Here is an 18,155-nt window from a genome sequence, read left to right as displayed (position 1 = left end):
GGCTGAGATTAGCCTGGGTCCTCCTGCATGCGGCGCCCGCCGCAAGGAAAACTCATCTATTTTCCTTGCCTCCCAGCTGTGAGAGTGAATGTCCTGCCTTCCCTCACTCTGGGTCCTTGCCCCTGAAAAGACAGCACTGAGGAAGGATGTGCCCCCATGGTCACCTCCAGGCTTACCTCTGCCCCATGATGCACACCCAGACCCTTACACAACTTACAGGGCCCCAAAGCCCCCAAGAAGTGGATGGGAATAAAACCAATTAATTAAATAAATGAAATAAACCAGCAGAAAATCATAGAGGGTGCCTGCTGAATGCACTGTGCTTTGGAAGAAAATTACCTACACATAGTATTAGCTAGGACCCTGAGCACGCTGCTTTTAGTCTTTAATATCCTGGTTGTGTCCCACAGCACTGCTCCTTTCTATCCAGCAGAGAGACTGCACACCGTAATAAACCAAAAAATAATAATTAAAACCCACAGCGCTGCCTTGCCACTGTTGATTTGGGTTGCAATACCTCAGCAAGGGCAGTGCTGAGAGGAGGAGAGCATGGCCTGGTGCAGGGACAGGGTGGGGACTCACCTCTGACCACTCTCCCGTGATCCAGATGTACTCGCAGGGGGGCAGCCCGCAGCTCTCCATCTCGGCGGGGCGTTTGCTGGGGTCGCAGTAGCTGCTGCTCTGCAGCTGCTTGCTCTCATCCACACAGAACACCTTGCGGAACCGGGACGCCTCCCCACACGTCTTCGTGCACTGTGTGCAAGAAACAGCAGCTCATGCAACCCCTGAGGGACCCCAGAGAACGGATCCACATCCAGAGCGAGCCCTCCTCCCAGCAGCCCCTGTAAGCTGTCACTGGTGTCACCGGGGGGAAAATCTCCAGCCAGGATCCTGCTGTGCCACGTGCTGCTGCCTGTGCCAAACCGCTCCTGTCCTCGGGAGGTACCAACCCAAACCCACAGGAGAGAGGAGAAAGCAAGGTAGCAGGTATTGGGATGGGGCAGATGTGGGGTCCAGCTGTCATAGGATCAAAAGATGCAAGATTGGGCAAGCTGGGCCAGGAGACAGGGCAAGGGGAAAAGAAAGGGGACAACCCCCATTATTTCAGCCTCTAGTAAATACAGCTGTTTGGGGAATGACAACTCAACTATCCCCCTTGCAAAAATCACACTGCTGCACCTTTGGCTGGGGGGAGCCCCTTCCCCAGCTCTCTGCCTTGGCATGGGGGCACACAGAATCATAGAATCATCAAAGAATAGGTTGGGTGAAAAAGACCTTAGAGACCATCTCATTCCAACCCACAGCCATGGACAGGGACACCTTCCACTACAGCAGGTTGCTCAGAGCTTCACCCAGCCTGGTCTTGAACACAACTCAGCAACCACTGCAGTGGAGGCAGCCCTGCAGGTTTATTTTCTTTTAAACACTGCCCTGCCTTATATTAAGAGCAACCCATGCCAGCCAAGTACAACTGCTCCCCAGGGCCTTCTGGAAACTTCAAGGACTCAGTTCTTTCTCTGCTTGTCTTGGAAAAACGAGCCTGACTGTGAGACTGTGTTCCTGGGAGTGAGGCTGTCCTTGGAGAGCATCTTAGAAAAACACATAAAACAAAATAAATCAGTGTAAGAGCAGCTGTCTAGATAAAACCCTATTTTCTTTTAGTTATTGCCTGTAATGGACTTCTAACACTTTCAACTAACTGGATTAACAAGGAGAAAAATGCATGAAAATAATCATTTTATAGAACATGTAGGAAATGTCTTCCCCTTAAGGAAAAGGATAAAACATCCAATCAGACCATCCCTATCTGTACAGAAACACCATTTGAAGTCACCTAGGTTTGGAACACTGTGCCAGTTTAATCTAGTTAGAGTCTTACCCTCCAAACATCATTTCCAACCTCCCTGAAGCAGCTCCTGCTCTCCTGGCTGGCCAGCAATTAGGAAGATCTTAGTGGGTTCAGCTGATTGCAAAATGCAGGCACTGTCATGGCTCTGTTTCTGTAATTAGCTGTCAGAACCAGGATTCTAAATTTTTTGAGAATCCTGAAAAATCAAGTCTGTGGCAGCAGCAGCAAACCAGGAGAGCAGCAGTGAGCACAACATCATGTTGGGTGTAAATATTTAAAACTGGGGCAAAGTGGAAAGGGATGGGGAAGGAGAGGCAGCTCCACAAAGCAGCATTTATTCCAAAGGAATAACTTAGGAACTCTTAGGCAACAGTCAACATTGCAAAATCTGCAGTCTGCCAGAAGACCCCAAGGGCTTTGTGTGCTTTCAACCTTATTTACTTTTTTGCTTTGAGTCCTTGGAGAGGAAGCTCCTTCTAGGTCTGTGCTGAAATATGGCAATCCTACAGGGGCTGGAGGAACCTGCTGGAGTGTGATTTCCCCAGAGAGCAAACCAAGTGAGCTATATTTGCCTGTCTTTGATTATCTCCCTATTACATAAGTAAAAGCTGAAAGGGGGTCATTGTGTGTGAATATGGCACCACTACAGCTCCATCATCAGGGAGCTTCCCTGGCAGCTCTCCAGGCAGCTTTGGGGGCAGCCTGAACCCCAACCTGCCTGCTCCTCCCTAAGGAGAGACTCTCCAGCACAATGGGAGCAGGGTCACAGGATGCTCAAAGCCTCCCTTCCTCTGGTTTGGCATTTTCTAGCCCAGCAAGGGGTCAGCAATACAGGGTCTGTTCCGTGGTCCCTCACAGCCAAAGGAGGCACCTTGAAAGGAGAGGGAGAACCAAGCCTGATTTTGTCTCATCTCCTTAATGTATTTGCAGACTAAATTTGCAAAGCACATTGACTCATGCTTCACTTCAGGAGGCTGAACCATCTCTAGGCCATCAAGGCACCTTCTCACACAGTGAAGAGCTATCACATCAAAAGCCCATCCTTGTTTAAAATCATTACTTGCTGATGAGAGACTGACACTCCCAAGCACAGGCCAGCCTGATTTGGGTTTGTCTGCAAATAACAGTTGTGTGGCCAAATAAACCTGAGCCAGCTCTGTGCATTTAGTCATCATCAGAAATTGAAGGTTTGGTTATTTGTATTTTTAAGGGTAACTGGCAATTAAAATAATCCCACTGAAATATCAAATGAGGCTCAAAGGCAGTGAGACTCAAACTAAGTCAATGAGAAACACTGCAGAGGTTCCAATCAGCCACCCTGAAGTTATAAAACATTATTCATATAGAAAGCAGACAGTTCAGCTAGCATGGAAAGGCTATTTTTCCTCTTAATGCAGTGTCAGATTTTGCATGAAATCTCATGTTCAAGACTGATTTAAATCTCACACAAAACAGTGGGGCCAGGCTGTAACAGCTATTGATAGCAAAATCTCAAAAACAGGTCAGGCATTTGACAATATTTGTCTCTTTTGCCTCATTTCCCAAATTCTGAACTATTTTCCTGGCAGTTCAAATTAAAGATCATTTCAAGCACTTCTGAAACTGCTTTAGAAGAGCAATAACAATAATTAAAATAACCCCAAAGGCACTGCTTTGCGAAAGCATTGATTGTTTTCTTCTTTTTTTTAAATAACCATCTGACACAGGGATGAAATGTACCCCCCATGCCATGAATGCTTGAAACATGCCTTGGGTAACTCTGCAATTCAAATTAGGCAAGGATGGCACAATTTCCCCCCAAAAGGCAAATGTCAAAGATTCAGGAGTTGCACGGCAGCTTCCAGAGCTGTGCACTGTCCTTCCACAGAGGCTCATATTAGAGGAAAAAACCCTTCTTTCTCCCAATTTTTCCCTTTTTTTTTTTTGTGACTCCAGTCTGAGTTTTATTTTGACATTAGCAAGGCTCTTTCTATTGACTTTTTCCCCCCTGGTGAGGGCACTGAGAACAGGTGATTAATGGTGATACACCAACAGAGCAGTAAATGGTTTCCAGTAAGTTTCATATTCCTTCTCATTGTCAAGACCGACACTTTTTTCTAAATAACAACAACAACAACAACAAAAAGGAACAATAAAAAAAACCCCAAACTCTCTTGACAGATTCCCTTTAAAGATAAGAAATCAAGAACAAGACAGCACTGAGATGTTATTTATATCCTGCCTTCCATGTCAATTAGGGTTCATTGCTGCTCCCTGCTCAGAGAATACCAATGCAATCTGTGCCTCCTCATGGACAGTGCCTGTGGCTGGGGAGGAGGTGCTACTCCTTTTTTTCACTGTGTACACCAGAACAAAATAAGAAGTGCTTGGAAGAAATGCTTGGAATCATCCAAAGGGGCAAGCTCACATTGGGCAGCTCCTGCATTTTCCTGTTCATGGTTACTTATGAGTACTTATGAAGGTGAAGAAACCTCCAGTCCATCCTCCTAGTAAAGATCCCTCAGGGAAAAAAAAAAATGTCTCCATAATATGTTCAAAATTTCCCCAGTGCAATGGGGAATCCTGGAAAGCTTCAGAAAACATCAGTATTTGTATCCCATCAAGGGCTTGGAAGGGTGGAGGCAGTCACCTCTCCAAACAGTTTTGAGAAGTTGCAAAAATAAGGGAGAAAGGGGAAAAATCTGGTTGAAACTTTGACTTGATTTTGGAGGTCTTTTCCAACTTAATTTCTATGAGGATTCTATGAAAGGATGGGGCAGGAGTTGTTTCTTTTCAGGGCTGATTACACCACTAGGTAAGGACTGGCACTACATGCCGTTTGGTAACCTCTTTGCTGCTTTTAAATGTATCAGCTGAAGAAGTTAATGAGCTCTGTAAAACTAAAAGTTTGTTGCAAGGAAGCTGCTGGAGCCCCCTCAGCTGTTCCTACATTTCCTTTTCTGGCTGGGATGTTTCCATTGGGTAGCACTGTGTGACCAGCCTGGCTTTGGCTCCTGCTGCTCCCCATCACACTTCCCTGTGTTCTGGGAAGCAGCTGGGAAAGGGCACAGCCCCCTCTGGCCTCCTGCACTCCTGGCCGGGTTACACAGGATCACAAACCCAATTTCCCAGCACTGCAGAGACTGGGGAAATGAAGCTAAACTTGTGTGTCCTGTTCCTGTCAGGCTGAGGTACCACATGAAGGGGCTAAAAACGGGGGGAAAAAAAAAAAACAATGAAAAGAATCATTTTGGTGTCTGGCCTGAACTGGCTCTGCCAAAACCCGCTGTGCATTTGAAGGCTGACACAGCACCCTCTTGGCAGTGCATGGGAGGGCTCCTCCTGCTCAGAACCCCCTCGTCCTCCTACCACCCACCAGCCTTGAGGCCACTCATTGCCCATGCTGCAGGAGAGTTGGAGTCACTCCCTAAGCCACTGCAGCAGCAGCTTTATCCCCAGTTCCAGTCTCAGGAGCTGTTTTTGATGGGAACTGATCTTGGTCACACAGAAAAGCATCACCTCCCACAGAAGACTCGGTCTCGGCACTGCTCATGGCTTGATAAAAGAGCACAGACCGGGAGCTCAGCGAAAGGACAGGGATGTCAGATGGAGCTGGGGTAATGGGGCAGGGAAGAGGGAATTACCACTGCTCCCTAATTCCTCCTGGCACAGGGCTCAGGCTGGAGCAGCGCGGCAGGGCTCTGTCTCCTGGAAGAGACCCAAATCCGCCCTACCCAAAACCTGCTCACTATTTGCATAGGTCCCAGCCAAACACAGGGCAGCACGAAGCAATAAATTAACCCTACAGAGACGTTTCTCCGCTCCCCCTTTCAGCCAGCATGCACGAGCCTTCCCTCTGCCTATTTTTTTGGGGGGGGGGTGTTTGTTTTGTTTTGTTTTGTTTTTTTGGCATCCCCAGGTTGCAACCCAAGCAGCCCGACCCGGCGGCAGCGCTCCCCATCCTCGGCATCCAGCATCACACCACGCCTGAGAGCACAGGAGCCGTGACCCCGGGGAGGTGAAGGGGGGTCCCCGCTTACCGGCTGCCATTCTCCGGCTGCCCAGCGGTGCGTGGGGCACTCGGGGAGGTGACAGTCCCGCTCCGGAGGTGGCCGGCTGGCCGGGTCACACTCGGCCTCCTGGGCTGCCTTCGGGGTGCCGCTGTGGCACTGCACGGAGCGGCGCTGGACGCCCCGGCCGCAGGACACGGAGCACTGAGGAAGGGACAGAAGGTGAGTGGAGCTCCCCATCACAGCCACCGTGGTACGCTCAGGGGGATCAGCCTCTGCTCGGGGCTCCACCGCATCCCTAGCGATGCTCTAGCAAGCCTCCAAGTGAGGCTTTTCATTGAGCGAAGGGAAAAATGGGAACCTGAAGCCGGTGGGAATATTTGCTGTTGGTTTCAGTGGGGTTAGGACTTCCTGGACAGGATTTTTATTGAAAAATCTGTTTTTATTGCAAAATAGCGACACTGCTAAACCACCCTGACGTGCCAGGGGCGGCCAGGCTCTGAGTATTGCTCTGAGCATTGCTTCTCAGGCACTGCTTCAAAAAAGTAATAGTTCAAAATACATCAAATGCTATGAACAGAGTGGGCTTTAATGAAAAGCAAACTTGGATTGTATGGTGTGGAGCTGTAGAGAGGGAAAGGTGTGATACAGCTGGGGTTTCTTTCAGCATGCATCTAAACATGCACATGCACCAAGGCAGGGAATACAGTTAGTTTTTGAAAACAAATGTCTTTTTGAAATTAACTGCATTTCACATTTCCTTCATTACACTGTGGGCACATTTCTCCCAGCTTCAAGGCACAGCAACAAATGCCTGAATTTTTCTGTTTCTCAGACATCTTTAAATTATTATCTATACTGCAATACTATTAACGGCTTATTTTTCTTTCACGCAACATTTCTTTGTGTTGTGACTGCACACTAATATGTTTAGCAGTACTTAGTATTCCTCTGGAACAGATTCCCCCTGGCTAGACCTTAAAGTATACTATACAGATTTGGAGTAAAGAGAATTTGCATTTACAGTAGAAAGTGCATATAAATTAAAGGTATGCATTAAGAACACAGCTGAATTAACAACTAATATTAGTTATTTATAACAACTAATATTACTTACTAATATATCAGGAACTAAGAAAATAAGTTCACAGCCTGTTATTGCAATGCCCACTGAAATGAGCCTTCTTAAGGCAGGGAATTAAGTGGTGCCTAATGGGGAAGCAACTCCCTCTTCTGTATTCCTCCATAATGCTCTTTGCTTTACTATCCAAATGCCCCATAAAGCCAAAAGAACCAGAGAAAAGCTGACTGTGACTATTTGTCTGGCTTCAGATATTCATAAGAGGTGGGAGTATTTTTGTGTAGCTTTTGAAAGCAGCAGTGAGATTTCAGTCAGTAGTGATGCAAATTCTTCCCATATGCTGCTGCTTCCCTGGGATTAGCAGTGCTCTTTGTCCTACACATTCCTTAGGGGACTCTTAAACTGAATAAAGCCACAAAGTTAGAGAAACATATACACCAGGATGCCTGCCATGCTCTAAGATATCTTTTGAGTTGCATTTATCACCAACATAAAAAGCCTAGGTATGGATAAAAGAGCACAAGTGACACTGTGGCTTTTTCATGGTGGTCTGCACTGTGTGTGACACCTGGGTTTGGGGACAGGATGGTCCCTGGGCTGTGACAGAAGCTCTCCCTGATGCTCTGCCTGTGTTTTTAGATAGGGCTGGATTTCAGCCTGTAGCTGAAGTATGCAAATACCAGACAGCAGAATAAATATTGGTATTTTTGTTAAATGAAAGGTAAATGGCCATAATTGACACCACTTTGGAGAAACAAACACATTAAATCTGGCATTTCAGTGCAGACATAAACACATTTAAAACTTGGAGAAAAAGCCTTTTTAGAGATATGTCTTTGCTCCAGGGAAGTGGGTTCCTAACAATCTAGAAAAGAACTAACCACACTCTGAATACAAAACATCCAAAGCGAAAAAAACTTAGGATTGGAGCACCAGCACAGCCAGTGTCCAACTGAAACTGATTTTTAACCAGTCCTATATTTCTTGATCTTCATTTTCTCAGTAATTCCTTTTCCAGGAGGCAAAATCCCCCGACACCTAAAGATATATGCAATGGGTTCTGTGCATATACAGCGACACAAGGATGCACTTTTATGGGAAAACCTTGTCTTATTTCTCATGCAGACTTTTTGCTGGTTTATTCAGAAGAAAAAGCACAGCAGCTCAGCTTTGGGATTAATTTTCTGAGACAATTAGTCCTTCAGAAAGTTAAGGTTTTTTTGGATAATATCTAAGTGGAAACTGATCGTGGTTCCTATTTGCAACAGTGGCACTGGTGATAGGGAAAGTCACATGGAGTTTTCACACCCAGTTTATACCTTGATCTACTGTATATTCAGAGCACCAAACTCATGTCTGTTTCATGCTCTTAATGAGAAGTTCAGCACCTAAATCCAGCTTGGCTCCAAGGCATTAAATCTCTGGCAAAGCCTGGAACACCTCTTACTTACAAGGGACCCAGGGCCAGCACTCCCATCCTGTGACAGCCCCAACTCTTCATCTGTCACAGACAAAAAAGATGCTGCCAGCACCAGTGAGGCTCAGAGATCCATGTCACAGCATTTCACAGGGCTTTAAAAAGTCCAGTTTGACATTGTAGCCTAAGTGTTTCTACCCTTTTCCTTTTTCCCTAAGCAAGGTGCTGGCTGGCTGAGCACATCCTGCATCAGGAACCTGGACTGAGGAGCTACTCCAGGAAAAGCCTGTTCTTAGCCTTATTAGCATGCAAATATTCTTTAATTGCCTGGTCATAAGAGATTATCTCAGACCATAAATCACCTCATCCCCCTATTGGGTTCCTTTCTCTAGCTGCATAAAATTAATATCTATGATGCAGTGGACAGCTGAGAATCTTAAACCACTTACTTTTATCAATTATATTAGTGTATTTCAATGCAATTGACAGACCATTACATTACTATGTTTACAATTATTAGCTGTAAAAAAACTGCTTTCAGGAGCAGTCAATTTAAATAAGGTGCAAATTGGATATCACAAGACTTTCCAATGGCTTCTCATTTCATTTCAGTCTGGCTCATGTATAAAATTGAGGTTTCAGTCCTGAAGGTAATAAAGGTAATAATATTGACTTAATTTCCAATATGGGAGCAGTGCTGTGGATTTCACAGGCTGGATGCTCCTATCCTCAGGTAAAGAACTCAGACCTCGGTAACTGAACCTCCATGGTGAATGAGCACTTACTCTTTCACCCACATAATGGCAAATACTCCTACCCTGATAATCTTAAGGTAAGGATTAAAAAGAACTAATACAAATCTGAAAATATTCATAGATCATTAATGGGTTTATTGTCCTTTTTATGAGTGGACATTAATCAACAGCATGCTGTCCTAACATTTGCATGTGTGCCTGTAGCAATGTTAATAGTTTGTCTTTCAGGGAACTTGAGTACAGAAAGAATGTGTGTTTTGTACCTAAATTTGGAAGACAGAATGCAAGGGAACATGATGTTTTACAAGTTAACAGTTCATTTAGTCTGGGATTTTTAATAATTCCTCTGATTAGCACGCTAATGAGGTAGAGGGAAAAGCAAGGTTCAGAGTGAAAAATGTGATGCAGCAGATTCAAGGTGATGACAAAGACATTATTTTCAGGAGAACAAGGAATCAAGGTATGCTTTCAGCAAGCAAGATATTTAATAACTCAAAATATTTTTAATTTCCAGCAGCCTCTGCTCTATGCATCACTGTTTGACTTTTTAAAGAGGGAAAATCAAGTAATGAGTTTGTTTCTCAAAACTAAGGAAGATTTTACTTGAGATATGATATTTAAATGATATTAAAAACATGAGTAAATAATAAAATCTCTTTAATATTATATACTAATGATGTTTCCAGCAAAAACTTAAAATAAACAACATGAAATTTGCTTTCAGATAGACACTAAAAGCAAGCTGCCTAGTTTCCAGCTAGTACAAATCTGTACTGCTCCACTGCTGTCCATAAAGCTACCGTGTTTTACACCAGGATCTGGCCCAAAACCTTTAGCCCTGAATAATTCATGAGGACAGAAATGATTGGAAAACCAGGCTCTAACCAATTTGATGGAGGAAGAATACCAAAAGGTGCAAAGGGGTACACAACATGTCTCACCTGGCCCCAATCTCCTGCTTTCCACTTCGGACATCTGCCCCCTCTGCATTTCTTTTGCACGTTGGGCTTAGCAAGGTGTTTACAATTCTCTTCTTCTACATGCCTCCCTTCCTTTGACAAACAGTACACACTGCGGTGCTTTTGGCCCCTTCCACAGGAGACAGAACACTGTAAATACAAAGCAACAACAGATCAGCTTTCACACTCACACAGGGGCCATGGCTTCCCAGGGCATTTTCTTTTAGCTGGACCAAAAAGCACCTCCCCAGGTCCCTGGCAGGCTACACAAAAAGCTTGAGGCGAGTACAGACATTTCATATTGTGTCTTTCATATTCTTGGTCAAAGCCCCAAAAATGCCAGTATCAAACCAGAGAAAACAGCTGACATTCAGCAGGGATAACAGGCTGGATTCCTGGCATTGCTCCACTCCTTTCAAAGGAGCAGAGTCATCTTACAGGGATCAAGGCAGGAGCCCTCAGTATCTACTTGGAACTTGAAAGGAACCATTTCCATTTACCTTTGTACAAAGGGATGTCAAATATTGGTAAATCAGGAGGGTAAAGTGTGCTCTGCACCTTCACAGAGGGAAATAACTGCAAAAGGACAAGGCAGGAAAGTGCAGCATTTCCTTGTCCTTGGTACAAAGGCTTGTGTTTGTTTTATCAGTGTAGTTTGACTTTTCTTTTTTGCTTCACTTAACAGACTGAAACCAGGACATGTTCATCCTTAAGATTTATGCATTTTGAAAACAACTCAGAAGGTGGCAAGAAGGCAGAGCCTGGAGAATTCAAAGCAAAAAGCAAACCAGCAGGTATGTTAGCTGCAAGCTTTGTAGTGAAGCAAATAATTTCAACCTCCCTCTGCAGGTTCACTGAACTTTTTCAAATGTGACCACTTCTGGCATGCAAACCCCAAGCAACTTCACTTTGATTTCAGATTAGTCTCCTCCAAAGATTTAGGAATCAAAGGGGTCTGGAATCACGACACGAATTTAATATGACAGTTTCATGTAGAACAAGCCTCTTACTCAGCATGATGCACCCAGAGACTCAGCTTCCATTTCTTCATTACATGCTACGTCATAAGCACACTGGTTTAATCCTTGAGGGCAAACACACTGTTTTAACCATCTCTCTATATAAAATGTTCTGCTTTCTTTTCAGAATGGGGAAAACATGCAGAAATGAGGCTTCGCCCTTCATTTTGGAGTCACTCCATCAGTATATTTCCCAATAAATATATTAAAGCTCAAGCTCTTCCCAGCCTATAAATACATTTGAAACCTAAAAATTTTATATATATATATATATATATATATATATAGCAGCTCTGGAAGATCCACTAGAATAGGAATTGGCATAAACATTGACACCTGTGAATATTTTATATTACAGCCCTACTTACAGTTCATTCAGCCCACAAAGAACCAGTAAGACAGCAGTTTCTAAATGGAAAAGTTCTGACCAATGTGGAGAGAAATGGATCTAGCTCCTAAAACCAGACACTGATGCTTAAAGGCTTGTACAAATGATACCCTGAAAAAGGTTGTTTTCCTGCTGCAAGAATGTTACAGATTGACAAAAGATCACTGGGGTCCCGTTGATCAACAGGTTTAAGAGGCATTAATGATGCTCCTCTGAGAGGCCTAGCAGGGATAGCTGCCTCTGAGTTTTCCTGAGCCCAGATCCAATTCAAAGATAGGCCTAAAAACCCAACAAGCAACATCCAACCTTGCACTGGAAAACAGAAGAAATGCTGTCTAAAATAAAACTTTCACAAGTTACCCAGATCCATAAACTTCACTTCTTTTCTTTAGTATCAACAGAAGAAAGATCAAGCTAATGTTATCTTATTTTTATAAGCCTTCAATGTCATCAGAAGTTAATTTTTTCATTCTCTCTACTTCTTTCACCAGGCAACAAAAGTCAGCAGCAAGACAGAAATGTCACATCTTACAGAACCCAGTTCTAAACTTCTAATATTTCCATCCATTTACTGTCTTTGAACTAATCACCAACACTGATGCTTAAACAAAAATTCAAGGGCTCCTTGGTAAACAGTCTTCATGCAGGTTATGCCACTTTACTGTGACAACCAAAGTTAAAGAGTAAATTTACAGCATTGATCAAGATTCTATCATATCCCACATCCTGAGCTGCTATAGCACAGAGCATCCTTAATTTAAAAAACACATGGGATCCCACTACTTCTCCTTAAATAAGGCCAACCACACTGTGCCACAATGCAAGCACCTTTCTGGGGACCTGAAGCTGGTTGATAAATTCTTGATCTCACAAGCAATTTGGTACTAGTTATTTCCAAAATTATTACTTTCCTTCTACAAAATGCGTAACTTTGGCGTGGAGCCCGATTCTGACATTTATCTCGTGATCCCATGATCAAACAAGTCTGCGTGCAAACCTCGGTGCACTCAGAGGTTGAGGCATAATTTGCTTAATTTTGTTAATACTTAAATGTAATTCCCAAGATGCTGGAATTAATCATTTCTATGTCTGCCTTTAATATAAATCAAATTTAGGCAGCTGTGCACTTTCAGATCTAAACCACCCGTTTGCTTTCATGCACGTTTGAGTTATGATCTCATTTGCACTGACAGAAAAGAAAGGTTGAATAATCTAATTTAACCAAGTATCAGAGACTGAAAATTCCTTTGCAAAGAGTCTGCTTAATAACTGCCATCTAATTCATCTCAGGTATTCAACTTTTATCTGGCACATTGATTTTAAGCATATGTGAGCCACATGCAAAGCATAATTTAATAGTGGGCTGCATCTCAACGCCATGTGAGTCCAGGAAGTGCTACACCCAACTACCACCACCAGCCTCGTCATTTATTTTGGACCCTGGAGAAACTTTGCATTTCATTAACAGGATTCTTCGTGGCTGCAAATGCTGCCTGCTTATGGTACCTACCAATAACAGTACCACAACAAGGTAAGCTTTGACCTTGCCTTCCTTAAAACATTTGGCAAAACCACTGTCTTCACATTCCTCTTTTTCTTGACTTCTTCCCCACACCTGCCATAGGAAATGCTTCCAAGTACTGGGGGCAGACTGTGGCTCTCTGGAATAAGAGTATCACCTTATCCAAGGCTCTCTGAGTCAACAGAGAAACCTCTACTGGTTTTAAGCACCTCTGAGCCAGCCCTGAAGGTGCAGCCAGGTATTGTATGGAATTATTTCACTAACCAGCTGCCTAGAGTCAAGGATCACATGCACTTGGGCACACCTGTGGTCAGCTTGCCCCTGCCTCCACTTCAGTGTGGGAAAACCTTGCTCTGAAAGGCTGTTTACAGCCTGTGATTGAGGCACAACAGCAAACAGCACCCCTGGCTGAACCTGGGAGGACAGCCAGGCATGGATGAGGGTGTGAAAACAACGAATTGTGATGTTTCTGTAAAAAAAAAAAAAAACACCAAAATTTTGCAGCATATAAAATAATAGAGAAACAATATTTCAAAAAATCAGCTATAGGCATGATTTTCAAACTCTAGCAAACCTTCCCCTTATTACTATCTTTATTATCTCCTAAACCCACCACAGTCACACCTGGCACTTTACATGGAGAACAAAAACAAAAGGACTTTCCTAAGAGCAGCAGGATCAAAGCACTTCGCACAGATTTAAGGCCTTTATGTTTATTGCATGATTAGTGTTGTTAACATGCCAAGACCTGGAGATTGGCATGCTGCTGATATTTTCAAATAAATATACTGCCTAGTTTAAATAAATGCAAGGAAAAAAGTTTAAATAAATACAGCAGAAATATTTCCATATCAACTGTTTCCATAAAGGTCAGAACACGATGCTAAACATCTCCTGCAATGCCTTGCTGTGCTCTGCTTTTTGTTTTGGTTTCCACAAACACTTTGTTTTCTGTTTCAGAGTTTAGGAGATGATCATTCTGTTTTACCAAGTGTGTGCAAATTGCTTTAAAATAACCCTTTCTGCATTTCCTGATCTGATCATTTGGATGATGAGGGTACATCTTGTCCATTAAAACCTCCCTAAAATAGAGAGGCTGCTACTTGATGCACAGCAGGAAAAAAAACCCAACAGAATATGTTCAAAATCTCTTAAAAATTTAAATTTCTGGTGATTTTCTGGGATTGGGGTCAGTCCAACACCAGGAGGACCCAAGAGCCCTGGGCACAAATGAACAAATCTTGGCAAGAAGAAAAAGGCATCACAGAGCAGTCCAGAAGAAATGGGATGAGTGCTCCATGTAAACTTTGTGCTTGAAGGGGCAGTTCCACAAAGGGCAGAAAGGCACATCCCAAGAAAGAACCTGGGAACACTTCCCCAGTAGTGAAAAGCTGCAGAAAATGCTGTCAGACCACTTTTCAGACCCACTGTGCATCGACGATCTGGGAGGTATTTAAGACAATGAATGCAAGCTGTGGTGATCACCAAATGCATTCCCAAAGATAGGTATGCTCTGATAGCTCAGCAAGGGCAGGGCTGTGAAGGATTAGACTAAAAATGGCTTTATCAGATTCTGCCAGGAGCAACTTTTGGAGGAAATTAAAATCAATCCTTGTAGATTTAGACTTCCCCACATTAAGGATTTTATGGAAAGTCAGCAGCTGTAAGTAAGCCCTGGTTCATCCTTTCCAACAATCTGAGACAAAATGTGTTGGATGAAATAAAGCAGAAAAGCAAGAGCTCTCCAATGCTTTACACCCCTTTTCCAAGAGGGATGTGTTCCTGGATGCCAGCAAACTTCTCCACCTACAAGCAAACCCAACAATGTACCCCCAGAGGTACCTTTCAGCAGCCCATTAGTCTGCATCACCTTTTACTGCCACTGCTGCTCTCAGACACTGAAACCACATCCCGGTGACTTCTGTACCTCTGAAGTCTCTTGAGCACAAAGGACATCAACAGACACATCACCAAGGAAACCCTGGATCCTTCCTCACCACCTGAACCTCTACCAGGAATCTTAAAATGCTGCAATCTTACTGTGCTGTCCAGCAACAGGGACTCTGTGGCATCCAAACCAAAGAAGCTTCACAACAGCAAGGTATTTCAGCATGTAATCCCCTTGGCTTCAGCCAGACAGGCTGAAAGCAAGGCTGCAGCACTTAAAGAGATGTTTAGGAAATATTTCTTGCTGCTCTGAAGCAATGGAGCAAGGAGCCCTGTTTCTCCCACCTACGTGTTTTAGCACAGTCTTGTGCCATCACCATGCATTAGCATGGTGAGAAATCCATAAAATTGGGTGGAGATAAATGCAGGGCAGGAGTTGCCCAGCTTGGCCTTCCTTTGCTGACAAACTAAGGAGACATGACTTAAGGCACATGGGTGCTGAGTGTGTATGGTCATGGTGATTTTAGCTGGTGCATGGCCAGAAAATACATGTGATTCTCATAAAAGGGAAGAGGGGTCTCTACATTCAAGGGAGGGTAAATGGATCAGAGACCTGAACAAAATACACCAAAACACTGCACTGTGGTTTTGAAAGGCTTTAGAAATGTTTAATCCAAACTGACTCCTCAGAGAAAGGGGATGATGGAATAAAAAAGAGGCATGAACATTAGGGATTTTGGAATGTATAGTCTCGATGTGCTTGTGAGCATTGTCCAGAGCCCTTGTGGAAGTGTTCTGAGGAGCCCTCTTAGAGCTGGAGGAGTCTGAACAACAGCAGGCTTTGCCCCAGTATTCCCAAGGAGCCCTCATTGCCCCAGGCATGGGCAAGAAGGAATTTCCATGCTGGCCTGCCCTGTCTCTGCAGTGCCCACAGGGTCTCCATCCTCCAGAGGCTTGGGTCTTGGCTTGGAGCAGAGGCACAGAGCTTCCCAAGTCATTTTTGCAAAAAGGAGAAATGGAACAATCCACTAAATCTTCACCTTCCCACCACCAAACTCAGCTGCAGGGACTGGTGAGTGGCCTCAGATGATGTCTTATAACACATTAAAAAAAAGAGGAAAATTTCTCTGAGAAAAGGGTCCAATTTGATGTGTTGTTACACTGGAAGAAAGAGCTGGTGTGTCTGGAGCCCATTGCTCCAGCACAAATTGCCCAGAGGAAAGGATGCTCTTGGGTTCTTTAACTCTTGCAAGATTTAAGGGCCTGAGTGCCAAAGTCAATACAATGATTTCCCCAAGCTAGGAAACCTCACAAGATATATGGGAAGAAAGAGGTAACTGCAGCAGGAGAAGCCAAGCATCTCTTCTGCAGCATCCACCCAGTAAGCAACACCTTCTCCCCCTTCTTTTCCCTGCCCTGTTGTTACACCACAAAAGACTTCACCAGGCACAGAAATTAACAGGACTGTGAGCACACAAAGCTCTCCTTAAAGCTGTGTCCCTGCCCTGCTCCACACTATTTACCTTGAACAACAAACAAGTTAAAGCCCCATAGAGCTACTGCAGGTCTCTCCAGGGAGGGAGGCATCAGATGGCATTTCCTCCAATTAGGAGATGTGTGAGCTACCTAAGGACACCAATACAGTGAGATGTGGAAGATACTGATGAAGACTATTTTCCATGCTGTGGCACTTTTAGGAGAGTACCAATTGAAGCAGCAAGGTGCCTCAGCTAACTGACACTTCCATATTTTTAGTGAACAGTGGTACTACAATGACATTTAGATATTCTGGTCCAGAACAGGATTTCTCTGTGTTGGATGGACTAAAACACGAAGTAAAGAGCTCTCCAAGAAATGTCAGCCCTGTTTCACAGGTGTGCATCACACTGGGGGGTTGTAGGAGCACTGGGCTGTTACTTGCTCCCCCATTTTATAAAGAATCTTGGCTTAATACACTAGGGATAAATATTGTCAATCTGCATATGGTCTTGGGCATCAGACAGATTTTCATCCATGCTGCTGGCTCACTCACCTCCCCTGTGAGTTATTATTAAAATTTAAGTATGAATAGAGCTTTAAGTGCCTTTGGAACAGGACTAACTACACCATTTTTTCTTAATAACTGCACAAATCACTCACTGGGAAAGTTAGAAGCACAGTAAATCTCTTTGTGCTTAGTGTCCCTCATTGCTATACATCCCTGTTTCTGAATCCCTGGGATCTGAGCAACAGCAATGATTGCAGTGTGGGGTATACAGTGTGACTCTGGAAAATGGGCAAAACTGCAGGCAGACCTCCCAAAACCCAGCTCAGGGATCTGCCTGAAGATGCTGCATTTCACAGCTCATCCCTGAAAGTGTGCTAGTGCTTCAATGGGTCCCTTGCAGTCTAATGCATTCCTGTACTCAGAGCCAGTGCTTTGGGAGACAAATATTCCCATCAATTGCTCTTTTATTTATTGCTTTATTTCTCCTGTGTGGGCATTTGCAGATGTGCAGGAGATCTGCAGCCAGGGATGGGCCACCCATAACACAAGGACTGAAGCCAGGCATCACTGAACAGCAGCCTCACCACTTCTTGTTTGAGTTTAGGCCTAGAAAATGACTGTTTCATTGAGAAAATGTGTAAGAGAGGAGGTATAAAAAGGCAACCACAGAGGCATGCCAAATACAGCCAAACTGCACTATGGGAGGAAAGAGACTGCTCTGAGTGGGAAAGTGCACTGAGGAACTTGGGCAGAGGATTCACTGCCTGGGTGGCAAAGGGATGAGAACATTTTCAAGATACCTGAAAATAACCTTTGTGAGTCTAACCACTGGTCCAGCTCCTGTCTGTCCTGGCAGTGGCAACAGGAGAGGTTGTTGAAGGACAGCAGATGAGAGTCTGCAGCTCCTTTCCCTGGTAATTCCCCTGCATTTAGTCACTGGATTAAGGAGGTCAGAAGGGACATTGCTGACCAGTCCTTTTACTTCTCCATCACACTAAAAGGTCATGAGGGGTATAAAGACCAATGGGGGCCTGTAAAGGAGGAAGAGTGGATTGCAACAGCTGAGTTTTAAATTGCAGGAAATCAGTCCTGTGAGGAGTTGATCCAGGAATCACTCAGGTGCTGGCTCAGTGTTAAGCACCCCGTGCCCCAGGGTGGTCCCTCACCTGCAGGGTGTAGCTGATGGGCTTCCATGGCTGTTTTCCTGCTAATGGAGCATCAACACCACCAAAAAAGAGACAGAGAACTGGTAACAAAAGTATAGGTATACAGTTCTCCTTATTTAAGTAGAAACAGAGGAGC

The 18,155-nt window shown here is 44.2% G+C and overlaps 1 protein-coding gene across 19 annotated transcripts in view; it reads right to left on the bottom strand.

Annotated features, from left to right (window-relative positions):
- Positions 1–18,155, bottom strand: part of ADAMTS9 (ADAM metallopeptidase with thrombospondin type 1 motif 9) — a 79,767-nt gene that overhangs the window by 11,832 nt on the left and 49,780 nt on the right. For 14 of the 19 annotated variants that reach the window (XR_015274984.1, XR_015274985.1, XR_015274987.1 and 11 more), the window contains 3 exons: positions 10,033–10,200; positions 5,869–6,042; positions 583–753 (listed from right to left, as the gene is read on the bottom strand). Coding sequence is in view for 13 of the 19 variants with exons in the window: in XM_086845896.1 (XP_086702022.1) it covers positions 583–753; positions 5,869–6,042; positions 10,033–10,200 (513 nt within the window). In the remaining 6 variants the exon portion in view is untranslated. The remainder of the gene's footprint in view (positions 1–582; positions 754–5,868; positions 6,043–10,032; positions 10,201–18,155) is intronic. The other 5 variants (XR_015274986.1, XM_086845901.1, XM_086845902.1 and 2 more) reach the window with 2 other exon arrangements.

Source organism: Cyanistes caeruleus, chromosome 11 (assembly GCF_971803275.1).
Source record: "Cyanistes caeruleus chromosome 11, bCyaCae1.hap1.1, whole genome shotgun sequence".
In the NCBI taxonomy this organism is placed as follows: Eukaryota; Metazoa; Chordata; class Aves; order Passeriformes; family Paridae; genus Cyanistes; species Cyanistes caeruleus.
This window is presented reverse-complemented; position numbering and strand designations above follow the sequence as displayed.